This window comes from Nannobrachium achirus (genome assembly GCF_963921795.1).
Source record: "Nannobrachium achirus genome assembly, chromosome: 19".
Lineage (NCBI taxonomy): Eukaryota > Metazoa > Chordata > Actinopteri > Myctophiformes > Myctophidae > Nannobrachium > Nannobrachium achirus.
This window is the reverse complement of record NC_137826.1, coordinates 32,090,337-32,116,958: the sequence shown is the minus strand read 5'-3', so window position 1 is coordinate 32,116,958 and position 26,622 is coordinate 32,090,337. Positions and strand designations below refer to the sequence as shown.

The following is a 26,622-nucleotide window of genomic DNA, read 5'->3' as shown; positions in this document are numbered from 1 at the left end:
CTGCCTGTCTATCTACTCCTCTCTTTGCTCTTTGACTGTACATGGGACATCACCAGGATTTACTGTTCCACAACACGTCTCGCTGCTGCATAGACCGCACTGTGTGTGTGTGTGTGTGTGTGTGTGTGTGTGTGTGTGTGTGTGTGTGTGTGTGTGTGTGTGTGTGTGTGTGTGTGTGTGTGTGTGTGTGTGTGTGTGTGTGTGTGTGTGTGTGTGTGTGTGTGTGTCTGTGTGTGTCTGTGAGCGTGTGCATGCTAGTGTGTGTGTCTTGAGGGGGTCAGAAGATAAGCTTCTGGCAATGTCAGTTTCTCTATCCATACCTTACAGGCCCATTTGCGACTTCATGCTTTTCAAGGACACGGCATTCATACTTTTAGCAAGTAGTTTATCCGTTTCTCTTCTTCAGTAAAAAAATAAATAAAAACAGCCATCGGAGACTTGCTAAACCATTAAATCCTAACCCATTCCCTTCCCACAGGCCCCCAAAAAGTCTAATCTTTAAAGAGGGGGTGACATAGTTTTGTTTTGTATGTGTCTATGGAGTTAAAATTACTATACCCCCAGGTGTGGTTTTAATATGCAAATATGTCTTCCCTGTGTATTTTTGGTTTCTTCCTGGCAGCCAAAGGCACAATCGACATACACCGCTTTAGTGACACACTAAAATCATGCCCTCCTACAGCTGTGGGCGTGCCTAACTTATGGTGGGTGGTGCTAAGGTGAAAACCAGGTATACCTAATCAACGGGTGGGTGTGGCAACATAAAAACATAATTTTAGCACTTTCTGTACACTTTTCTGAAAATAATCTTCCTCCTAGTATAATCATAATAGTAATGATCATGTTTTTTTTAAGGAAAAAAAATCATGGTACCCCGTCTTTAAGGCTTACAGAGAAGTTTGTAAATGTGCGCCAGTTATAATAATTATTTATGAGGTTTGGTTGTGAATCCAAATGATCAAAAATAGGTCTTATATTTCAATAATATTGTTACCTTTCTTTGTTAAGTAAAGCCTCCTCCCTCACCTGCCTCTTATTCTTCCTGCTATATTCTTGACAAAGTAGTCACCAAGTGGCTTTATTTAGCTGTAGGAAAAAAAAGAAACATCCCACATTTGCTCATTAAGACGGCACATTATAGAATAAATCCTGTCATATTAGTTGAAAACGGCTATGATATCAGCAATGATATGCACCTTCCCTGCACTGACCTTTCCTATTTGCGTGTGTGTGTGTGTGTGTGTGTGTGTGTGTGTGTGTGTGTGTGTGTGTGTGTGTGTGTGTGTGTGTGTGTGTGTGTGTGTGTGTGTGCGTGTGCGCGCGTGTTTGTGTAAATGTCAGAGCTGTGTCTGATCGTGGGTCCCCACAGACCACCTACTGGACAGCCGTAATATCAAGTCCTCATTCATTAGCCTCAGTGTCACGTCTGCACACACAAACCACCTGTCTCATTGCCCACCAACAGTGCATGGTGGAGGAAGTACTCAAATGTTTTACTTCGGTAAAAGTATCAATACTGCAATATAGAAATACTCTAGTCTGTTTCAAGTGAAAGTCCGGAATTCAAAATGTACTTGTACAAAAGTTTTGGCATCAAATTGTACTTAAAATATCAAAAGTAAAAGTACTCATTATGCAGAATGTCCCATTTCAAGTTTTCAAATGTGTAAAAATCTTTTGAAAATAACCGATCTACAAGCTCACAATGCGTCGCATTCCGACACATACAGCTTGTAGATCAGCTATTTTCAAATGGCCACAAAGGGTTAACTGGTTAATGTATATGTTTTGTAATAATAATCAATCTACAAAGCAACTAGTACAGTAACTAAAGTTTTCAAATAAATGTAGAGTAAAAGTACAATATTTGGATCCGAGATGGAGTGGAGTAGAAGTAGAAGTACTTTACAGTACTTAGGTAACTGTACACCACTGCCAGTGCCCCAGTGAGCAGGCCTGTCCTTGGCTCTGCACACTCCCCCTGGTGGTCAGCTACGGAAGCGTGGCCAGACACACTAGAAGAGGCATCTTCCTGTGCAGGGTCCGTTGTGGGTTGTGGCTGACCTTTTGCGATGATCAAACGGAGGGAGAGTGACCCCCCCCCCCCCCCCCCCCCCCCCTTCTCGGAGTGACCCCCCTACCCCTTCCCGGAAGCGTTCAAAGAGCAGCTACCCGGTAATGGGGGCGCAGCGGCTGGCGGCATGCTGGGGGGATTGAGCAGCAGACCTATGCTAAAAGGCCAGTTACAGAGGGCCGCTACGCAGAGAAGGGCAAGCGCAGCGTTCTGCTTTAAAGCCCTGTCCTATTAATCACTGAATTCACTCTGTTAGACGATCTCCTAGAACGTCTGGCTGTTAAAGACGCCACTCACACTACTGGCACTGCCTCACAGGTGAGGGATATAAGCAGAGGTGAAAGGTCACATATTGGAGATCGCATCCTTTGTCTAAGATTCTGTGTGATGTGTGACACTAGGGATGGTGGTCCGTCCATCTGTCCGTTCGCCCAACACTTTGATCCCAATCACGATTATGTTCAAAACTACAGGCTGGATTTACATGGAATTTGCTTTACATCTCCATGGCCCCTTGAGAATTAACCGTGATCCCGTCGGCCCTAGTGCCAGTCTAATCGACAGATTGTTATGAAACTTGCTGAGTGCATTCGTGCTCCCTGAAGACTGAACCCTAATCATTTGAGTTATATTCTGTTAGGCATCTCATAATCTCATCGGCAGACTGCAGGATGAACTCTACTGATTATGGAGACTTCATTGGCCTTTCCTTTCCTTTCACCTTAAAGCTGAGACATTAATAATAATTTATCTTTTTTCATCTTTCATTTCTTGGCCCACTAGTGACAGTGCTGGGTTCTAATAGTGTCTAGGTTACATCTAGCTTCTCTCGTAGCCTACTATAGTACTGCCTTCTCCTTTCCTTTCCACCTTATTCACTCATCTACATCTCATCTGAACACCTCTCGCCCTGTGGCAACACCTCACACAATTTAATGCACACATTTACAGATTTCATAATTTCCATAGATGTCAGCTTTGAGGGTGAAATGAGTTCTCCTCCCATAAAGTGGCAGAGAAATGCACGGAGACGGGAAGGAATAAAATGAGTGGTGATGCAAAGACTGGCCAACTTGTGGCTAAAAGTGTGTGTGTGAGTGAGTGAGTGTGCGAGTGTGCGTGCGTGCGTGCGTGCGTGTGTGTGTGTGTGTGTGTGCGTGCGTGCGTGCGTGCGTGCGTGTGTGTGTGTGTGTGTGTGTGTGTGTGTGTGTGTGTGTGTGTGTGTTTGTCTGTCTGTCTGTCTGTGTCTAGACAGGGTCATCTGGGAGATATGTGATGCCCCATTCAAAGTCGTCACATGCTCGACACCCACAACTGTTTTTCACAGTTTGCTCATCATACTCCTTCCACTGATGTTGCCATGCATTGCTCATAAATAGTAGACAGTAGTAGTATTTAGATTACCGTAACCCATTAAGATCTGAGGACGATTCTAAATATCTCTTCTAAATCCTAAAACAGTGATTATCCAACTTTTTCATGTACATTTTTTAAAGAGAAAGATAAAGAAAAGTAGAAAATGAATGGGTATGAGAGAGAGGGAGCAAAACAATAGAGACTAAAACAATTTCCCAGATTTAGATTTTAAATGTAATTAAAGAGAGTTAAAACAAGTATATTGCAGAACAAAAGTCGAAGGTCTATTAGCTCGTATGTTTTAGTTTTGAACGGATTTTCCATCTTCAAACACATCATAAGAGATTGTGCTCTATCAGCCGGGTGCTCAAAACGAAAGCAAACATCTTTCATTCATACTGACGTGCAAACACTTCACCTTGCCAGCCTGCCTCTAATACTCTTCTCAGAAATACGCTTCCATAGCAATGACCAATGCCATGCAGAGAATACACTGAATAATCGGCTTCCTATTTCCTTAATATCAAAATCTAAGCCTGTGTGTGCACTATAAAGGACTGGCACAGAAATGATCCCATCAAACATCAAAATGCATAAATGCTGTATGAAACAGGCCCTAATAAGTTACCATGTTGGACATCCAGTATATGTCCATTGTTGTGTACTATCTGACACAACAAACGCTTAACCAACATTGTTTTCATTGCTGCTGTCACGGTCGGGTCTTATGGCCGGGTCTCTGACTTCAAGTCATGTTACGCACTCTCAGGACTATTTGATGCTTGAGATTGAGATTCCACATGCCTCCACTGAGTTTGGAAAGTCAGCTTTCTAGTTCTGTGCCTCAGATACCTGGAACACCTTACTAGGCTTCATGGCTGACACACTGTCACCATCAGAGCCTATGCGCTACATTATGCGCCTGGACCGCTAGGGCAGCGGGTGCCCCAGTTTCCCTCAGCATGTTAATGGCATTCTAGCAACTACCTTGCATTTAGAAATCCCCAGATGTGATTTGTAGGTCAGGATTGCACGACCAACAAAGTCCTGAGCTACCGTATATAACTGTATAATGATCAGGGGTTGAGTGAGTAAGAGAGCTGTGAAAGAGCGTTCTGACACAGTCCCTCCCACCCAGTACGCCTCCACTGACTGACATGAAACTGACAGCTATCAAGCATGGAGCAGGCAACCTACTGCGTGCAGTAAAGTGTCATCCGTCAGCTCTCACCACAGGATATCCATCAAGCCCACTTAAATGATCTAAAAAAGAAAAAAAGAAAAAAGAAAACGTCAGACAGTCGTAAGCCACTCTGTGGAATTCACAATAAAGGAGTTGTTGACAAATACGTTGCATGTTTTATGATTGATAAATGTTCTAGAAGAAAACACACTGTTATTCCTGCAAAGAAAATGTCTGCAACAAAAAATATGATTTGTTTTTCACAAAGTGCCATGCCAATTGGACCCAAATGAGTTTTACCTAAAGGAGTTTTTAACTCAAAGCCCACAGCAGCCACTGTAAGCCTGGGTGAAAATGATTGCTTTCATGTCCATTCACAATGTCTGGACGGTGATAGACAGTAGACACGTGTTAATAGTTGTTTTCGTGAGCTTTATTGAAACTGCAAATGGAATATCATCTGCATTACACAGGTTGGTCACAGTCCATTCTACTTTAAATGTAAATTTATTCTAAAATAGGCAGACCCTGTAATGTCATTTTCTAAAGCTGTAGCTTTCTATGATTGTTTGCCCTATTTATGATGGGGCCATTATTACCACCAATATAAAGGCTTATATTTAAAAAAGGAAAAAAAATAAAAACTCATTCTGAGACAACCGTTACCTCACATTCTACAATGTGAAATAATCACATTTGGACCCGTTCTGTATAGTGAGGTAGAAGGTTTCTTACTAGCTCCAGAAGCAAGCCTGTCATAGCTACATACAGATAAGTATGATGTGATGGGTCATATTTGATTGCGACCGTCAGGTCACAGTTACTATCAAAACCTCCACCGGCTGTCAGTCAGTCAGTCTGTCAGTCTGTCAGTCACACGTCACACTTTTGCCCTTCTCATATCTCCGCCACCGTTGCCCTGATCCATGCCAAACATGCCATTTCTCACATGGCCCTCTTCTAGCGCCACCATGAGGCCCATTCTTGCAAAACACATTTTTGGACACTGCTCTTACAAATGTTGCCCTAAAATCACGCAAATCGGTACACAGTAAGTCTAGAGTCCTGTCATCAACATGGATCTGTCACATTTAGCGTCACCATCAGGACGATTTTACATGCGACCTGACGGTCGCTTATCTCCCGATTTAGGGAGTCTTACTGTCCCTTTCTGTCTAATTTTGTTAATAATGGTTTCTGGTATCTGGCGTTCTTCAAGTAGCTTTTCATAGTCTCGCAATCATTTAAATGAAATAAACCATGCTAACTTTCACATGGCCTTGGATGCAATGTACAGTATAACTGATAATCATTGACACTTTGTTATTTATATCAGGTCACACTTGTTGATGGTGACTTCACCAAGAATGCTGGTCCCTCATTGGCTGTTGATGCTGATAGTTGTGCTACAGTATGTGGTACATAGTTCTGTTGTGCTACAGTATGTGGTACATACTGTAGTTCTGTTGTGCTACAGTATGTGGTACATAGACTCTGTCATCAACAAACGCTGCCTGAAAATTGGCACACACCACCTGCATGAGTATGTGGCGAGGTGCTTTTTATGTCAAGTTTCCTTTTCCATAATACAGATCTTCGTTGCATAAACCCCTGATGCAGAATACAGTACATATGGCCCCTGGTGTCCTGGTGCTTTGTCAGACCATCTGAGTTCACTTGGCTTGGTTGCGTTGACATCTTCAAGCAATCTGTGTGCTAATGTGACATCCTGACCACAACAAAATGCACTTCTTCCTCAGAGGTCCCAACGAGGAGCCGATGTGAGAGAAGGAGACACAGCCGTGAACTGAATAACATAAACAAAGAACTAAATAAACGGCAGCCTCAGTCCTGCACGTGTCTATCTCATCCATGCTAATTCATCTTGGCCGGGGCCCAAAGGAAGTGATTAAAGGATATTCCAAAGTGATGAAACTGCTGCACTCTGTACATTTTTACATTTGATTATATAGCCAATTATGCTGCACATGACCGATGGGATAGACCACGGAGGCTGGGAAGAGTCTGTTGCACATACAAATGACCCTGGCTGACAGCCCTTCTGTGCACTCCACACTCTTTCTGTCATGCATGTAAGTGTGGGTATAATTTTACAGTTTGTGTGGGTGTGTCTGTGTGTGTGTGTGTGTGTGTGTGTGTGTGTGTGTGTGTGTGTGTGTGTGTGTGTGTGTGTGTGTGTGTGTGTGCGTGTGCGTGCGCGCGCGTGCGTGCGCGCGCGTGCGTGCGTGCGTCTGTGTGTGCGTGCTGGTGGAAGAGGGATGTCCATGACACACAGGGTCACTAGTGCCATGGTGACATCACACCCTGCTTGCTGACACTTAACCTGATATACTACTGTGTGATGTCATGATCAAAACCTACCTCAGCCACTTTGGCCTGAGCTATGTCTTTGTGTGTGTGTGTGTGTGTGTGTGTGTGTGTGTGTGTGTGTGTGTGTGTGTGTGTGTGTGTGTGTGTGTGTGTGTGTGTGTGTGTGTGTGTGTGTGTGTGTGTGTGTGTGTGTGTGTGTCAATAGCTAATGTAGTATTTGGCTTACAGTACATATTGATGGTGTACTTATTGCTCTTCATTTATTGAGTTGAAACAGTGTCAAATCTAAATGCCCCGCAACTCCAGCAAGACGCCTAATTCACTATAAAGAATGCTGCTTTTATCGTCTCCTCGTAGATAATTCAGAGTGTGTAATAATGCAAACTGCATACATTACGGAGCAGGTAAACAACCTTCTAGGAGATTACATAAGATAAGAAGCAATTAGGTCATGAGTGAATTCTCAGATGAAAGCTATGGTACCAGCCAGCTGGTGAATCCACATCCACATCGTTTTACACGCAAAAACAGCTTTCATATCTACTAGCCCTAAAGGCAATCCTCTGTCTGCCTGTCTCTATCCATGCAAATCTCGCAAACCATTCACTTGTTTCTGATCATCTCCCATTCCGATTCTGCATTTTCGCCAGGAATGAGAAATGCTAATTAAATAGAATGAAACTGATATCTACTGTATATCAATCAGGCTGAAGGCACAAAGGCAGCCTATCTGTTTCGTGCATTCCCATATTCTGCCGTGCTTCGCTCCTCAAAAGAAATTCATCATTGTGTCTCAAAGGGTTTTGGAAACCTTTCCTGGCCCGAGTCCATATTGGTTGTTACTGTATGTGATGGGGATTGAGACGTCCATTGATTTGAGCCTTTCGCTTTTGCACAAAAGACTGCCGGTCTTGAATGGAAAATTCTCTTGAAGTTCAAACCTTTGAATCTCATTACTGTACGTCCACATACGCCATTCGTACTATTGAAATGGGTAAGGTCAAAAGTATGGCGTGCAACGTTCAGGTTTGCTTTTGCAAAATTTTTAACTGAATTAAAACTGGGGTTAACCCTAACAGCTAGCCTATCCAACTAGATAATTAGTGACCACTAAGGTATTAGTATTAACTCATATGCTGCCATTTAACAATACCTTCGTACTCTTTAACTGCCATTCGTCTCCATAGACTTCCATGTAATTCATAGTGCACGGATCATGCACACCCATGCCTAGATAATGCACCACGTGTGTCCACATTGCTCACAGCTTTCAAACAAAAAAATCCGAATGGAAATCCGTTCAGGCATTCATGAGATAGCAGCCATTATGTTTTACACTGTTGTGAGCTTGGAGGTCTGCTACCTGAGTTGTATGGGGGTTGTATGGGGGTTAAACAAGCAATTTCGCGATCGCTATCATGCCTACTAACGTTTTTGGGGTCCAAAAAAAATTAAAAAAAAAAAAAAAAAAAAAAAAAAAAAAAACTTTTTTTTTTTTTTTTTTTTTTTATTCACGGGATTCACGGGCGTGGCAGGGTGGGACAACGGGATTTTTAAGGGATTCACGTTTTTGGCAGTTAATGAGTTAATGTCCCTAGCGTTCACTAATCATCCATACAGGCTTGCCGTATGTGACGTAATCGGGACATGACCTGTGCTGCTCTGCTGAGTGTTACCGGTGAGGAAAAAAACATAAATCTGTGTGTGTGTGTGTGTGTGTGTGTGTGTGTGTGTGTGTGTGTGTGTGTGTGTGTGTGTGTGTGTGTGTGTGTGTGTGTGTGTGTGTGTGTGTGTGTGTGTGTGTGTGTGTGCAATGTTACCATTGTAAGGAAGTAAGCAATTTGTGTAAACGAGCACAGTGTGCAAGGAAATATTACAACCAAAACGATTGTGTGTGCGAGAGAGAGAGAGACTTCCGCTCTTCATGAACACTTATTTAATGAAATACCTTAATTTCTATTAACTAGAGTGGTGCCCGTTGGGCACTGGCCTAATGCCCCACCCAGTTATCGGTATGCAATACCCATTGTAATCGTCTGTGTACCTTTCTGTATCAGGCATGCTCCAATATGGAGTCAATATGCAGTCTATGACCTGATGTGGATTTGCAAGTTTATCTAGTCATCTCCAAATCTGGGCACTGTTTCAGTCCGATCCTAGCCGGACATGCGGCTGTTACCATGGCAGCGACGCCATACGGTGGAACATCGGTGGATTGTCCAAGCATTGTCACAGAGAAAGGTGTTGCCAGGTGTGAACTGGTGCCAGGTAAGACTTGGCCTAATTTCATACCTGGCAAATCAGGCTTGACAATGGAGGGGAAAATATGCATTACCCCTGTGTGAGATGCATTGTAAAGGAGCGGTTGAGATGACGGAGGCATCTCAGAGAGTGTCGAGCGTTGCGAAGGTCGCATGAGCCGACTCATCGCCATTAGGGTGCCATGGCATTGGTCCGACATCTCATTGTTCCTACATCCCATTAGTCGGAATCTGGTGAATGTTAACCTGGTAAAAATACTATGCCTAAACCTAAACCTAACCCTAACCTCAGTAAAACTATGCCTAAACCTAACGCAAACCCTAACCCTAACCTCAGTAAAACTATGCCTAAAACTAACCCTAAAACCTAACCCTAAACAAAGTAGGACTAATGAGATGTAGGACTAATGAGATGTAGGACTAATGAGATGTTGGACTTATGGGCAGTCCCCGCCATTAGACGTTGTAAACCAGGGGGCCAGAATAGTAAATCTTGGTCCCCCCGACTTTCAGCACCTCCGTGCGGTCCAGGTGAACACAGCGGAGCGCTCCCTACATCCGTTTCAGCCAATCACAAGCCGTGGCAAACCACAGGGGCGTGAACCTATTGCAAAAACCGGGGAGCATTCCACTCCTCGCTATTCATTCACATTATGGTCGCTGTTGGGCAGAAACCTTGTATCTCCAAGTTTTAAATGTGTACGTTTTTTCATAAACTAAAGCCCTGCTTCATCATACAAGACTGTCGCACAAAACTAGTGAAAATAGCAGATCTACAAGCACACAATGCCTTGCGGTGCGATCAAACCAGTTGTGCAGACGTACGCTGTCATACCCAACAACAGCCCTTATCTGTTCTAAAACCACTGTTTACCATGGCCTCTCAGGGCGTATTGCTTTAGTATGCAGTAAACACAATTGCACCGATTTGTTGATTAAATCAACTGATCGATTAGTCCGCCAAGAATTTCTTTAGTTGAGGACAGCCCTAATGGTTAGGTTTACAAGTATTGTTTAAGGTTATTAGAAAGGGGTTGTTGGTAAGGTTAAATCTGAAATCAATAGGGGGTAACGATCAGGGTTGGCATTAGAAGTGTGTGTTTGCGTTGTGTGCGTGCGTGTTTGTGTGTGCGTGCGAGCGTACGTGCGTGTGTGCGCGCACATCATGGGGTGTCTCTTTATGTAGGACAGTAGAAATTGATTGCCAAGGCTACTAGCTGACCTACATAGGGACACAGACAAACTAGTTCCCTCAGCGAGCAAGCAGAGCGGAGTCGTGCTGCTGAACACAGAGGAAACAGACAAAGACATATTGTGTCTTACTGTAAATGTTTAATCAAAGGATAAAAAGACAGGCAGATGCAAATGTATATATTGTGTTCCTACATATCCACAGGGCTATGCTGCTGGTGCATTACCATAATGTGCTGGACTGATCTGAAGTGCAACTTGAGAGTTTTGCACAAAAGATAATCAGTGGTAAACAAATCCATTGCATTAACCACTTTAACCCTGGTGTTGCCATTATAGGCAAAAATATAAAAGAATAAATGAACACAAACTTTTTGAAAGGATTTAGAAATTAGCCGATCTACAAGCTACAAGGCGACTGAATTTCCCCCACTGGATCAATAAAGGTCTATCTATCTAATAGTGTTACTGTGTCAATTAAAGGAGTAGTTCCCCCCCAAAATTACCTTTTTCTATCGATTACCGGTACTCACCTCATGGAGATTTGAGTTAAAAATCTCCAAATCGCGCATTCCTAAGAAAATAATTTGAGGAGACTCTTTGTAGGCCCATTGATTCTGGATGGAGACCCAAATGCAATTGCGTCCATGCATTGGGTCCTTCCGGAATCAATTGGGTACATTTATTATAATGAAATTATAGGCTTGGGAATGTGACAAAAACAAAAAATATATATTATTGAACTCAAGTGTCCATGGGGTGAGTAATCAATAGGAAAAAAGTCATTTTGGGCGTGAACTACTCCTTTAAGCAGAACTTGGTTTAAATGTGTAAAATAGGTATGCCTTTGATCTTGAGTAAAGATTTATTACCTCCCTTTGAACATCTTTCTGTAAGCATACTTCCAAATATGTAGCTCACCTAAAGTAAACTACAGTACAACCGATTTATTGTTATTGGTGTATAGGCCTGGGGCGGTATGGACATTTTGTTACCGCGATTACCGTCTTCCCATTTACCGTCGGTACTGCGGTAATTACCGCACCCCCGTATCTATTAATTAAGGTTCGGCGATAAGCCAAAATATTGCAATCATCTTCCCAAAAGTCGCCTCTCCACAGCATAGAGTATAATAGCTCCACAGCCTGACTGCCCGAGTTATACTTCTCCGTACAGCACAGCGGGTATGGCTTTCAAAGGAGCAGATCTACAAGCTCACAACACATCGCATCCGCGACGCGTTCTGAGCTTTTAGATCTGCACTGTCGGGTTACCATAGTAACGTAGGCTAGCTACTTGGGCTTTTCAGACACAAACAGCTGTGTGAACAAACCAGAGGAGGACGGGTAGTCAGATCGTGTACAGTGATTCTGTAAACTCACGTCACGTCTCAACTCTCAAATCGCAGTGATTGAGTGCTGCTATATACAGGTTTTAGTTACAAGACTTGACAGAAAAGGTTATAAAATCGCCGACGCGACGGACGGGGGCACAACGTGCGACGCGATGGAAAAAGTAAAATAGTTTCATTTTCGATTTTAGTCCACGCGGCCGGCGCTCAGCCAGTAATCCGTATGAATAAAAAAAATATATGCCACAACACAAGATATGTATTAACATCCTTGTGTCGAGTGGATTACAGAAAGTTTATGCTGCTCCGTCATAAGAGTTGTGCTCCGTACTCTCCTGCCCTGCATGTGCACTGTGTGCAGGGTCTGTGACTGAGTGACGTATGTGGCTTCCAACGTGTGGTACACGGCCCAGAGCAGAGCGGCATGGAGCGCATGCGGTCCTCGCTTCTCCCCCGTTTTAAAACTCGCTTGTTTTCCAATAAAAAATAGACTTTTTTTTTTGTCTTTTTACCGCGGTAAGCACACTGACACCGCGGTAGACCTCGGTATACCGCGGTACGGCGGTACGGCGGTACGGCGGTTACCGCCTCCAACCCTATTGGTGTAACACTGTTGGATGCAAGCCATTACTTCTCTGCATTCTCCAACAGGCTTTCTCTTTCTGTCAATCACCCTTCTATCACCTCAATGCTTTGTAGTAAATGGTGCACTCATATAGTGCCTTTTTCCCTTTTATCCAAGGCGCTGTACAATGATTGTGCATCACATTCACCCATTCTATTCACACACACATTCATGCACCGATGGAAGAGGAAACCATGCTCATCAGGAGCAATTAGGGGTTCAGAGTCTTGCTCAAGGACACTTCGACACTCAGGGGGAGCCCGGGATCGAACCGGGAAACGTTCCGCTTGCCAAGTGGCCACTCTACCCCTGAGCCACTGCTGCTGTTAGAATGTTCATGGTATTGACTGTATTAAACAGAATGTTAAAACACTTGGCTCTAGTAATAGCAGAGGGTTGAAGACTTCAAAGGTCTCCTAGCAGTAATGTGTGTGTTGGAAGCAGGCATCGCAAAAAGGACAGGACACACTGGCACATGCCCAGCAGGAACACACCATTCTATTTTAGTCCCTTATCTAGTGACAGTTTACTCATGTCTAAGCAGAGCATGTGTTAAAGACATCTTGACATGGCCAGAAATCCTCATATTGTGCCGGTGGGGAAGACAAGCTACTGTAGAGGGAGCAATATGAGACAACACGGAGGCAGGTATGGAGGCTCAATACAAAACGCGAAGTAACGATACATTACACTGACGAAAAGAGATGATTTGACACTTAAAATATATACAAGCGGTCTTACTTGACGTGCGTCAGGGACACTTGCGTCAATGAAGCTTGCAGTGTGTCAGGGCCTTCATATACATTTGTTATACAGTGTTTTTATTAAAATAATCTCCATTCCTAAACCTGCCATTCCTACGCAGTACGCACTGCCATTCCAAGCCTAGAGGAAAAAAAAACACAATTCATTTCACCCTCAATCCCAAGTGCTGAAGATGAAAGACACAAACCCAGTTAATCAAGTAACCACCAGGTTTTCAATTTGAGATGCCACAAGTCAAACAACTCAACTTTTCTGCACTGGTTTGCAAGTTTCTCCCATTGTCTGGTGTGAACAGAGAAAGGTCTCCAGAGCTGTTTTTTCCCCTAAACACACCGAGCTGCCTCTGACAGCTTCAGCTTTTAATGCAAGGGTGGGGAAGCGGAGAAGTGGGTGGGTAGAGTCAGAGAAAGTGAGAGCACTCAAAGAAGAACAATTTGGCATAAGAGTGGAAATAAAGAAGGAGAGCGGAGAGGCTGTGAAGAGAGGCTCCCTGACTCATTTTGTGGAGTGTTGAGTTGTGGCCAACCCTGGCCCTTCTCTAATAATCAAGCTTCTAGCCAGCCAAGAGCATCCTCCCCCTCGCCAAAAACTACAAAACACCTATTATCAGCCTGCCTATTGGAAATCCATTTACTCACATTTAAAGGTTACTGTTTAAATATATATTTTTTACAGTGTTTGACACATTGCCCTCTAGTTTGCGGGCACTAAATTGCTGCACTCGGCCTAAAACTACCCAGCACAATGTTTTCTCCAGGTTCCATGCAGGTGTCAACGAAATCTCCTGACTGTCAGCACCAAGATTCCCAAGCATTGCGAAATGCAACCCCCACTGGATGTGGTGATATGGCTGTGTCAGCAATATTCCGATATAACGATATAATGTCCAAGTTTTGGTTAATGACAGCCATATATCTAACTGGCAAACAAATGTCACATCCGTCTTGCCCTTTATTTAGAAAACCACATAGACTGGATAATGACGTGGTGAAATGATATTCTATAAATGCTAGTGTTCTTCTTGTGGTGGGTTGTCCCTGTTCGTTAAGCCCACCTTTTTAGTTTGTTAGCATCAGCTGTACTGACCGTGCAGCTGTATCAGACTCCCGAAACCATCAATTGTGCTGCCGATAAACATTAATGTTGGCACCCTGAAACTAGAGGCCCCTTTGCAGTGGTGTAAAGTAACTACGTACAATTACTCAAGTGCTGTACTTTGGAGGATTGTTTACTTTATTGGCGTATTTTTTTTTTTTTACTTCTACTCCATTATATCTCAGAGACAAATATTGTTCCTTTAGTTTACTCCACTACAACTATTTGAAAACCTACTAGTTACTTTGTAGATTTGGATTATTATTACAAAACATACATTACCCACTTAAGCCCTATATATGTTTCGGCCATCTGAAAATAGCCGATCTACAACCTCACAATGCTTCACGATGCAACGCATTGTGAGCTTGTAAATCTGCTATTTTAAAGATGTTTATACATTTTAAAACTTGTTAAATGGGGCTTTCTACATAATAAGTACTTTCTATTTTTGGAACATTTTGATACTGTACCAATAATTTTGCACTTTGACTCAAGTAAATGTTGAATTCCAGACTTTTGAGTGGTGGTCACACCGTCTCCTTAGTGTGACCGTGTGTATGCGTCTATGCATGTCCGCACGCACGCACACACACACACACACACACACACACACACACACACACACACACACACACACACACACACACACACACACACACACACACACAGCCTTGAAATTAATGGACACCACGCTCCGTTCACACTGGTGTGATTTTTACTTGTAACACCGTATTTTTACATTGCAGTATTAATACTTTTACTTAAGTAAAAAAGCACTTTTTCCACTACTGCCCCTGTGTTCGTCGATCCAGACACACCTGGATAATCTCAGTCTGGAGGTTTGGAACAGGAAAGCAGTAGACATGAGTACAATCTAACATGGCTGGTTAACCCTGCAGAAGGGGTGGGTGGTGGTGGTGGTGGTGATGAGGGAGATGGATGAAAGGGCAGTCATATATATCCCTGCCTGCCGCTATTGCTTTGCAGCCTGGAATGGTCTGTAAAGAGACTATAGATACTATTTTATATTGACCAGGATGGACGTAAGGCTAGAGCAAGCAGCATTTCACTGGAGGCTCCAGAGGTTCCTAGAATACAAGCCACATGTGAGTGAGCAGCATTGTGAAGTACTGTGTGTGTGCGTGCGTGCGTGTGTGTGTGTGTGTGTGTGTCTGTGTGTGCGTGTGCGTGCGCGTGTGTATGTATGCGCACGCACGTTTGGCAGTCGTGTTGATGGATGATGGTTTTACTGATCTCTCATTTCACTGAAGACACGATGCCTCTCTAACGCACTGATTCGATGTGGAGTTATATGACAGGTACACAGTGTGTTTGTGGGCGCCTGGTGATTTCGTGCCGTGCAGTGCCGCACATTCGTTCAATGGCTCGCTGCAGATTGAACGATTCCTTTCTGTTTATTTCGACCACTGATCCCTCTCAGCAGCTTCAGCTGTATACTGTTGATAGTGGCCGGAGCTGTCTTGCCGGAGCTTTTGACCCGATCCATAAGCCCATAGCTGTTGAGTGAAGAATGTCCTGTCAGTTTAAATGGGGAGCTGCTGGCCTCAGTGTGTGGCAGCGTTGGGTGGGGCGGGGTGAGGGGGTGGGCGCGTGGCGGTGACAGGGAGCACGAGTTAACCTCTCTACTCGTCATGTGTCTTTTCCTCTCTTTCTTCATCCCGCTCTTCATCCATCTCCATCTCTGCCCTCTTGCTTTCTCTCTCATGCCTGTCCACTTCTCCCTAGGCCCAGGCTCTCCTATCCCCCTCCTCTGTGACAAATGAATTCTGCTGGCTTATTTGTCGGCTGTCACAAGTGGCTGGGCGAAGGCGGTGTGGACAGGAAGGGAAGCCGGTAACTTGGTGCCATTCCAGCTCCTGAAACCACGCCTCTTAACTCGCCTCATGTGCACCTCTCCGTGCCCCGCTCATCTCACATTCTCGTACAACAGTGTTTGCGTGCCTGGGCAGAAATTGAAATCCTGTCTTATAAAATAACATCACATTAGTAGTTGTTTAAGCTGCCCATGCTATTCCAACTAGGAAAGGGCACTCCGTGCTTGTGGGTTGCAGCCGTCAGGACATGAGGAAGCTGGGGGGAAATAGCATTTCTACAACACAAAGTGCATTTGTATAGGGCAGAAGTGAAGAAGTGCTTTTGGAGGCCTGCTCTATAGAGGTCCCTCAACATACCATTCTAAATGAAAAAAGTCTAGGTATTTTTCAGTGAAATTGGTGTTTGGAAATGCTGTCCTCTCCAGTGTGATGCCTAACATTGCAGAGATGTGATCTAAAGTTAGTTTGGAATGATTGATATTGCAGTATAGTAACCATGGGGCTTTAGTAAACCATCAGCAGTGTTGATAACTTAGTGTGATAGAGTGAGTGAGTGAGTGAGTGAGTGAGTGAGTGAGTGAGTGAGTGAGTGAGTGAGTGAGTGAGTGAGTGAGTGAGTGAATGTGCATGCATAGGATGCCGGGGGCATACGGTTCACTTATAAGTTGGCAACCTCTGACCCTGATCCATTTGTTATAGTCCTGGTAAAGTCTTGTCAGTGACCTAACAGATCGCACTGGTTTATGTATTATGTTCAACTGCATGCTTAGCTTTTGAATTTCCTTCCAGGACTATTTTAGTTTAATATGCATCAACATGTGACATTTGAACCTTTGTCTCCCTGCTTGTATTAGTGCATCAGTGCCCTCGTCACATTCAGCAGGTCAAACAGTTTATCCTTAGTACAGCATCCGATCTTCATTCATAATGACTGCCAGATAATGTGCATGTGTGCCTGTCAGTCAAACGGGGGATGTTTATTGTAATGTCTGTTTATGTTCATCCCGAACCGTTTTTATTTCATCGACTGTGGTTTTCATTATTGAAAAGAAAAACTCATCTCCTTTCAGCACCCCTCGCTGCAGCCTGTGTTCCCTTTGTGTGTGTGTATGTGTGTGTGTGTGTGTGTGTGTGTGTGTGTGTGTGTGTGTGTGTGTGTGTGTGTGTGTGTGTGTGTGTGTGTGTGTGTGTGTGTGTGTGTGTGTGTGTGTGTGTGTGTGTGTGTGTGTGTGTGTGTGTGCGCGCACTCGCGCGCGTTGGGAGGGGTGGGGTCCCTCTTTTGCACAAAGCAATAGAATATCAGTTTCCCTTTCAACCTGGACTATACAGTCACAAGATTGCTTTGTGCGTCACCATCAAAACACAGCAGGGAGCGTTGCAATCCTCTTGTGCTCAGCAGTCTGAAACCATCTAGTCTCTCTGTCTTTGCGCTGAAAGACAGGGTTAAGCTTTTATCTCATAAAAATACCCAATGAAAAATCCCTCAGTCAATGGTACGTTCATTTTTGAGGCCTGCATTAACATAAAAACGAGGGCTTGTTATACAGTCGAAACTTCAATGAAAAGAACACAAAATACATTTAATGAAATTCAGATGCTGAAGCTCTAGCTCCATGAATCTCATTAAATGGTCTTTGTGCTGTTTTTTTTTCTTCCCATCCTGTCTTTGTGGCAGAGGTCCTCCAGTGCCCTTAATAATGTGGCAGATTTCATCATATTCCTGATTTAGCAAGGACAATGCACGTCTTGTTAACTTGTTCACTTTTTGTGTGCCAGAACCAATCTCCCCGAAAACAGGCCCACGTATTGCGTTCGTGTCGTGCTCCTCGTAATGAAGCCTGATTTATGCTTTGTTGTGCGCTGGCGTTGCATGCTGAAAACAGCAGATATACAAGCTCACAGCATGTTTCCAACGCGACATGTTGTGAGACAAAACAAATGAGGCACTGTTTTGTTTTCCGCTGTACACAGCAGTACTTTTTCTTTTTCATACTTTTACCTGTAACTTTGTAACCTTAACTTCTCTGAGCGACTGATTTTCCCTTGTGGGATAATAATGGTATCTATATATCACTATAAATGACATTTTTATTTGTAAGGTGCTATATAAGGAATGACTAACATTTCGTATCCAGGAGCACCTTCATCAGAGTCGTATACACAACTGCTCTTTTTGGCACATGACACCATTGTACAAGTATACATGTAAATCGGATTTTATGCAGACTATGGTGCATTTTCTCTATTTCTTTTGGTCTTGGGAAAGTTGCCCACTAACTCAATCTATTCTCCCCCCTCCCTTGTTTTTGTCTCTCTGCATAGGATTTGGTTTCATAACTTTTGAGGCCGAAGACGTTGTAGAGAAAGTCTGTGAAATTCATTTTCATGAAATCAATAATAAAATGGTAAGTCCACTTTTTTCTTTTTCTTTTTTTTTTCAATTTCAGGAGGGCGTTGAAGGATTAATATTTGATTTCCTTTTTCCCGCGGTGTTAGCTAGCCAAAGCCCGTGGGGTGGATTTGTGGTGTGGGTTTGTGTTCACGTGCACACACTCTTGACCACATGCCAGTTGTCTGTGTGTGTTAGTGTGTGCTGTTGCATACTGTAAAAGCAACGACACACACACACACACACACACACACACACACACACACACACACACACACACACACACACACACACACATAGGTCTCAGGGTTGGGAAAGCCGTGGTATGCACTGCCCACAAACCATGAAATTGTGTGGCAGAGTTCTGACTGTCAATCTACTGTAAGGGACTGGAGAGTGGAGCCTCTCCCTCTTCTGCTCAATTCTCCAGCTCCTGCTCCACACACACACACACACACACACACACACACACACACACACACACACACACACACGTCACACACAGACTCTGTGGCACTGTCCAGGGATGTGGCTGGAAAGCCACACTGGCAAGGCGGGTGCTCATTAAACAGGGATTAACACCCTCTACTGAGTCCCAGAGATTGTTATATGTATTCCATGCTGGTGATATGTGGTCATCATGGAGCACTGTGGTGATGAGTAACGTTTTTCCAAGCGTTCATGGTAATTTACTACTAGTAAATGACTAACCTCTAGCCTTCATTGACACGTTTAACAAATATTTGAAACTTAACAGTTTACAGTTTAGGCATTTAGCAGACGCTCTTAATCCAGAGCGATTTACAATAGCAAGATAATACATCAATACATCAACATCAGTACATCAAATGCATAGAAATAGTCATTTAAGAAGAACATAGGTAGACCAAGCAGCACCTATTGTATTCTCTAAATAAAAAATAAAAAAAAGGAAAAAAAAAAAAACATTTAAAAAAAGCTATCTAAATGACATGTATGGTCATTGCTATGGGCTAAGGTGTAGTCTGAAGAGGTGAGTCTTCAGACCACAGCGGAAGCTAGGGAGCGAGTCTGCCGTTACAGGGAGTTTATTCCACAATTTGGGGGCCAGGAGAGAAAAGAGTCTAGGACGAGTGGATCGTCAGGTACTGTCAGCATCCCTGTGTTAGCTGATCTGAGTGAACTGGTGGGGTTGTAGGGTTCAATCAAGTTTTGAAGGTCAGCGTCAGTGTTTTGTACTCCGTGAGCCAGTGGAGGCAGCGGAGAAGGGGGGAGTGCGGTGCCATCGAGATGTTTCCATACAGCCGATCCAACTGATATTTATCGGCATGACATTGTAGACAGGGACAGGGACTTAAAGATACACACACACACACACACACACACACACACACGCACACGCACACGCACGCGCACACACGCACACGCACACACACACACACACACACACACACACACACACACACATAAATACTGTACATTATACAGAGAGACACACTATACAGAGAGAGAGAGAGAGAGAGAGAGAGAGTGAGGTCTGTTTCCTTCACTGTTTTCATACCAATAACATCAAAGCAGTCTCTGAAGCGTCATCTGCTACTGGTGATTTGACTTGCAAATCTACAATCATGGTTGTTATTGGCGTTACAATCGAGCGCCGTCCCCCCACTGAGAGGCAGCTTTCAGTGTCTAATTCATATGAACGGCAGATTCACACAAGTTCAAAACAGATGCATTTTTACTTTCTCGGAGTTCAATCAAATCACTCATGTACTATTGCATCTCTTTGAGGAAAGTCCTTCCCTCAAAAAGGGGGAAGGACTTTGTTTATCCCGTAGGAGAATTTAAGTTTCGGCTTCACCCAGCTGATGGCAGCTCAGATGATCATGATGAGAGTTTATTTTTTTATTTTTTTGGGAGGGGGGGGGGGGGGGAGGCAAAAATTCACTTGTCCTAGACAATTGGCCCTCCTGGCCCCCAAACTGTGGAATAAACTCCCTGTCGCACTTAGAACTACAGACTCACTCCCTAGCTTCCGCCGTGGACTGAAGACTCACCTCTTCAGGCTCCACCTAAACCCATAGCACTAATGTAACACTCCCCTTCCCTCGATTACCACACATGAAGCTAGATAGCATTTTTAGGTTTTAGAAAAGTATTTTTTTACTGCTTAGGTGCGTGGTCTTCCGATGTACCAATCTTATAGTTTTTTCTAGATTGATATTCCTATATGCATTTGTTGTATTGCTGTTGATGTACTGACATATTATCTTGCTTATTATATGGATGTTTTACCTGCTTATTGTAAGTCGCTTGGGATTAAAAGTGTCCGCTAAATGCCTTAATTGTAAATTGTAAATTAAGAGGTTCTTGTTCAGAGACATGGAAAGGCTGGGAAGCAAGCCGGTGGTATTCTGATCATCAGAAGGCCTCTCTACCCACTCAGCTACAGTTTTACTTAGGTAAAAGTAATACTATACTATACTATACTATACTATACTATACTACAATAATACTCTGTTACAAGTAAAAGTCCGGAATTCAAAACATACTTGAGTAAAAGTACTAAAGTATTGGCATCAAAATGTACTTAAAGCACTAAAAATAAAAGTACAACGCATTGTGAGCTTGTAGATCGGGCTATTTTCAAACAGCATAGGTATAAAATAGGGCTAAAGTGCTTTATTATGTTTTATAACATTATAGTGTATATCTGCAAAGTAAAGTTTTCAAAGGAGTGGAGTAAAAGTAAAATGTTTGGATTTGAGATGTATTGGCGTAGAAGTAAAAGTATTGGAAATTGGAAATACTCAAGTAAAGTACAAATACCTCATAATTGTACTTAACTCATATTATGCCATAAACGTACTAAACGTCTTTGATCTCCAGTGCCATAAACGCACTTTACGTCTTTTTAATTAATCAAAAGTTTTATCTTTCATACCATAATTGTAATTTCAAAAGAATCGCTCTAGAAGTTAGGCATAAGCCTCCGTGACCGGAGCGCCACGACCGATTTGACTGTAGCACCGGTGAACACAGTCCGACGGGAAAACCGGTAAGACCGAACATTGGTTCCGGCCACTTTAGCGTTAGCTATACACGTTCGTTTATACACTTGCCGTGCTTCCCAGACGAAGTATAAGTACTCAAAAAACTCGAAAAAATAACGCGATTCCAGACGTGCCATCCATTTGGCGATCAGAGCCCTTGATAGCGATCGGCAGGGCTCGGAAGTGTTATAGCATGTTAGCAAAAAGGCCTGGCCAAAATGTAAACAACTAGGCCACTATCAAAAAAAAATGGACGTATCTCTTCCTTCTTCTGTTTGTTGATCAGATAGTAGGAGAACACCACCTGGTGGTTTTCAAAGGCCATTGCACTTTAGAGAACACACAGTCCCATTGACAGCATAAACATATCACAATGATCAAGACATCTTACACATGTTCTATTGAAGCCCAAATCTAATGATAGGATATATATATATATATATATATATATATATATATATATATATAAATATACATGTTTTCCTTTGTAAGAGGGGTAGTGTGGCTTTCGATAGAAGCATAGATTTATATATGTAATTTAAGTACAAAATATGATTTTGGCCCCCATAAAAAGGTAAAATTAAACAAAATGGATGGCATCAGTTTTGTAGATTTTTAATAAAGGGTGGCATTCAGTGAGTTTTTAAGTACAGTACTTAAATGGGAGAACCACCCATTTTAAATATTGAACTATCCATCCATACTATAATTAGAGAGGTCAGTCAGTAGGTCAGTCAGTCAGTCAGTCAGTCACACAATGCATTTCCACATTTATCTCTTCAGCAACTGATCCCAAATTTCACATGGCATTGGCCATTAGCATTATACAGACGGTGACGGAGCTCGATTTCCATTTTTCACAAATTCAAGCTATTTATTAGCGTTTCTTTACCACTTCTGTTCAACTATACAGCCTGTTGTCAGGGTTACGGTCCGTTCCTCCAGGCCATGGGATCTGTAGCCCCACACACACACCCACCAATCTCACTGTTAGGAATGTTGCAGTCTCTCTCTCTCTCTCTCTCTCTCTCTCTCTCTCTCTCTCTCTCTTTCTCTCTCTCTCTCTCTTATTTATGTGGTTTGGCTGCATGCACGGGTCACTCATGCACGGGTGCATTTGATGTGTGTCTTATCTTCCGACGGGTATGGCAAAATTATGTGGAGCAAGCGCATACATCCCCATACTTCTATTCGCCTAATTTAGCTGTTAAATTATTTGTATCCATCAAAAAATATACACTCCTCCATGGGTTGCTCCTTACATTATGATGCTCCCACATATTCTCACGCACGCACAGTTACTTTCCCCATAACCCACACTCTGCACATATTTTGGAGCACATATCTTCAAACGGGTAAGGTCTAGTATCATTAATTTACCTTTTCAAAATCAATCCTCCAGTTCTAGCTTTTTTTTATTATTTCCAACAACTGATAACAACAGATAACAACTCAAAGGTATATTAATGACATACTGTAGTTCAATATTGAAAATGGGTGGTTCTCCCCTTTAAGTAAATGTACTAAGTTACTTTACAACGCCGATGAACACCATGTGACCCATTGCTAAGGCAGTGACAGAACACCCAGCAGACAAGATCAGAGCCGTGCTGGAGCCCTGGCGTCATCTGAGGCTTGTGGCTCTTCACTGACACCTGCACGGCAAAATCCTCACTCCTGATTTAACTCTGAGAGTGCGTGCGCCTTTGATCTCTTGCTGTAGGCATGAGGTTGTCCATAACACATTCCAGAGGCGTTTTGCTCCGCCAGAGAGAGGTTTAGGAAGGGCTTTGGTTGCACTGCTCAATGCCAATGCCCCGTAGGTGGGTTCCAGACGATACGCGGTCACCGCCTCCTGGTAATTCATTTTCAATGAGAGGCGGGCGGCTATTTCGGCCGCGCAGCGAAGTTTAGAGGCGGCGAGGCGAGCGGGCGCAGTCCCGTGAAAATCCCCGCGAGCGTGCTCGTTTGTGCATGCGCACGCGGGCGGTGAGAGATGGATTGTCTTCATCTTTGTGAAATACCGTGCAGCGTTTACTCGCTGAGCGAGTGTGTTTGTGTCTCACCGCAGCGCGGCCACCGCTGATCCTGGCGGCAGCCCCCACGGCAACCGCGTCTCGTTTGAAGGGCACTTTACCCTCTCAGAGCTTTAAGCAAAGTGCCGGTGTCTTCCAGAGCCATGGTAGAGCCAGGTTGGGTGAAGTTAAAGTGACTTCACAGAAGACGTCAAAACTGAGAGCGTTACTTGAGCAGCACATTGCAGTTATTGCAAATATTGCAAGTGTGGTTGCCGTAACGCGAGTCACCAGGAATCCGCTGGGAAATGAATTCTGTATTACCATTTGTCCCTTTCATGCCCATATATTATGGATTCCTCTGTATCTGTCATTTGAGCAATTCATTCAATTTAAATTAATATAAATTAAACTATATAACGTATCTCTTAGCAAAATGCAAGCACAACGGGGTAAATGCTACAATCAAACCTCCTGAACTTCAATTTTGCTACATGAACTCATCATTACTGGAGTGTGTGGACTATTGTCCTGACATCGTGACTACTAATTGAAGCCGAGGCCGAATTGGGCCAAATCGCATGGATGAGCCCTGACAGCACATGGTTGGTGCTACAGACTCATTTCGCACACAGATAGCTCAGACCTTTGCCTACGATCTTAGCTAGGCCTCGACCCGACCCGATATGCGGTTTTCCGGAACCAACGCGAAAGGTTCGGAATCTCCATATGCGGAGTCCTGACTACTAATTGAAGCCAATGGACGCCGAATCCAAATTGGCCCGAATCGCATGGATGAGCCCTGAAAGCACATGGTTGGTGCTACAGACTCCAAATTTCGCACACAGATAGCTCAGACCTTTGCCTACGATCTTAGCTAGGCCTCGACCCGACCCGATACACAGTTTTTCGGATCCGGCACGAAAGGTTTGGAATCTCCGTATGCGGAGATGACTGACATCAGGCTGTTCCGGAGCAAGCGCTGACTCATTGTGACATCACTTCATAAAAGGCATCACATACACTAGATGAGTCAACAAAAAATCTCTGAGTGTGGCATAAACTATAGTCTTTCTTCCTCTCACTCCGAGGTGAGCAAAGTTCAGGGTGCTCTTCAGAGCGGTTGGGTTCAGGGGAATTAGCGGGAGAGCCCTGAAAACACATGGTTGGTGCTACAGACTCCAAATTTCGCTCTGACTCGACCCGACACCCAACAGATATCTCCGTATATGGGCATAAAAGGGACACAGGCAGAGACTTCTCGCGCAAGCGCTGACTCATTGTGACATCACATCATAAAGGGCTCTGACATCACGTGGCATACGTGTCAGATGAAAGTATATAAGCCGGCTTCTAAGCTAAGTCCAGCACTCTTGACAGACCTCTGCATATAGTCTATAAGCAGCTCTCAAAAAAATGAGTACTCCAGAAAAGCTACCAAAGCTAAACCCCGGTGAAGGAGAAATAATTCGTAACAACTTGGTACTTCTAAATTATCAGTGCAAGTTCATGGAAAGCCGGAAGGAATTGCAGGAGCAGGCCTTCAAGACATCGACTCAAGTCCTTCTTTATATACAAAAACTGGAGCAGGAAAAAAGAAAAATGAACCAAAGAATTACAAAACTCGATTGGGATGCGAAATGGAAAGCTAATAAGGCTGTTGCTGGGGATCAGATGGGACAGTCAACATCTGCTGGCCAGACAGGAGGAGCAGACGGAGGAGGAGACAGTGTTCCTGGGGAGCAGATGGAACAGTCAACATCTGGTGGGAAGACAGGAGGAGCAGACAGAGGAGGAGACAGTTTTTTTGATGAGATCGGTGATGAAGAATTAATTAACTGTGCTGCTTTTACTGAAGAAAACAAGGATCAGTCAAGATCTGAGTTGGATGAGGTGCAGACGGGGGAGACAAACATAAGACAAGCTAAATCAACAGCACAAGACCAACAAAAAACAAGTTCTCCAAAAAAACTCAAGCTGAACTCTCCCGCTACAAAAAAGAAAAGAGCAACAAAGCGTGGGACTGGGATGATGACTTGAATGATGCAGATTTATGCAGGCTGCATATTCTGCTTAAAGAAGAAACAAACAAAAAGCGACAGAGATATATGCCATATATGGGCATAAAAGGACACATACAAACAGATACATAGATCCCCATATATGGGCATGAAAGGGAAACAGACAGACAGATCCAGAGATCTCCATAATAAAGTCAAAACGGGTCCAATGACAACAGGTATAATGGGGTTTGCATTAAAGGGGGAACCGGCACTGTGTCTGCAACACAGTCGAAGGCACAGACAGATACAGAGATCTCCATTATGGGCATAAAGGGACACAGACAACCAGATACAGAGATCTCCATATATGGGCATAAAACTATGACAACAGGTATAATGGGGTTTGCATCAAAGGGGGAACCGGCACTGTGTCTGAAACACAATTTCGCACGCAGATAGCTCAGACCTTTGCCTACGTTCTTAGCTAGGCTTCGACCCGACCCGATATGCGGTTTTCCGGAACTAACGCAAAAGGTTTGGAATCTCCGTATGCGGAGATGACTGACATCGGGCTGTTTCGGAGCAAGCGCTGACTCATTGTGACATCACTTCATAAAAGGCTCTGACATCACATACGCTAGATGAGTCAACACAAAATCTCTCTGAGTGTCCATATATGGAAACATCAACGTGCTGACCTCAGTATGACATCAGACCGTACACAGATGATGACGGGTTCATCTATAAAATAGATGAACCCACCATAAGAGGACACTCAATGCAGCTGCTGCAACAGCAGCAACAACAGATAACCCTGATCGGGACAGTCAGCCGGGAAACAGCCACACCCTGTCATTGGATGTGACCATGGCAACAGCTAACCCCAGTGACAGCTGGACACCCGCCACCAAAAAACGACGCATGGAACCACGCAGAAAAACCTCATTGAGCAAGAGGACACACAATGCCAAAATGCATCGTGCGCGTCGAGCAGCTGCAGATGCAGCAACAGATAACCCTGATCAAGACAGTCAGCCTGGAAACCTCAGTGACAGCTGGACACCCCCCACCAAAAAACTACGCATGGAACCATGCAGAAAAACCTCATTGAGC

The 26,622-nt window shown here is 43.7% G+C and overlaps 1 protein-coding gene across 11 annotated transcripts in view; it reads left to right on the top strand.

Moving 5' to 3' along the window:
- The window catches only part of LOC308303945 (RNA-binding protein Musashi homolog 2-like), a 280,804-nt gene that overhangs the window by 179,827 nt on the left and 74,355 nt on the right, over nucleotides 1–26,622 (top strand). For all 11 annotated transcript variants that reach the window (XM_080748484.1, XM_080748485.1, XM_080748478.1 and 8 more), the window contains one exon: nucleotides 18,393–18,475. In XM_080748484.1, the coding sequence (XP_080604610.1) occupies nucleotides 18,393–18,475 (83 nt within the window). The remainder of the gene's footprint in view (nucleotides 1–18,392; nucleotides 18,476–26,622) is intronic.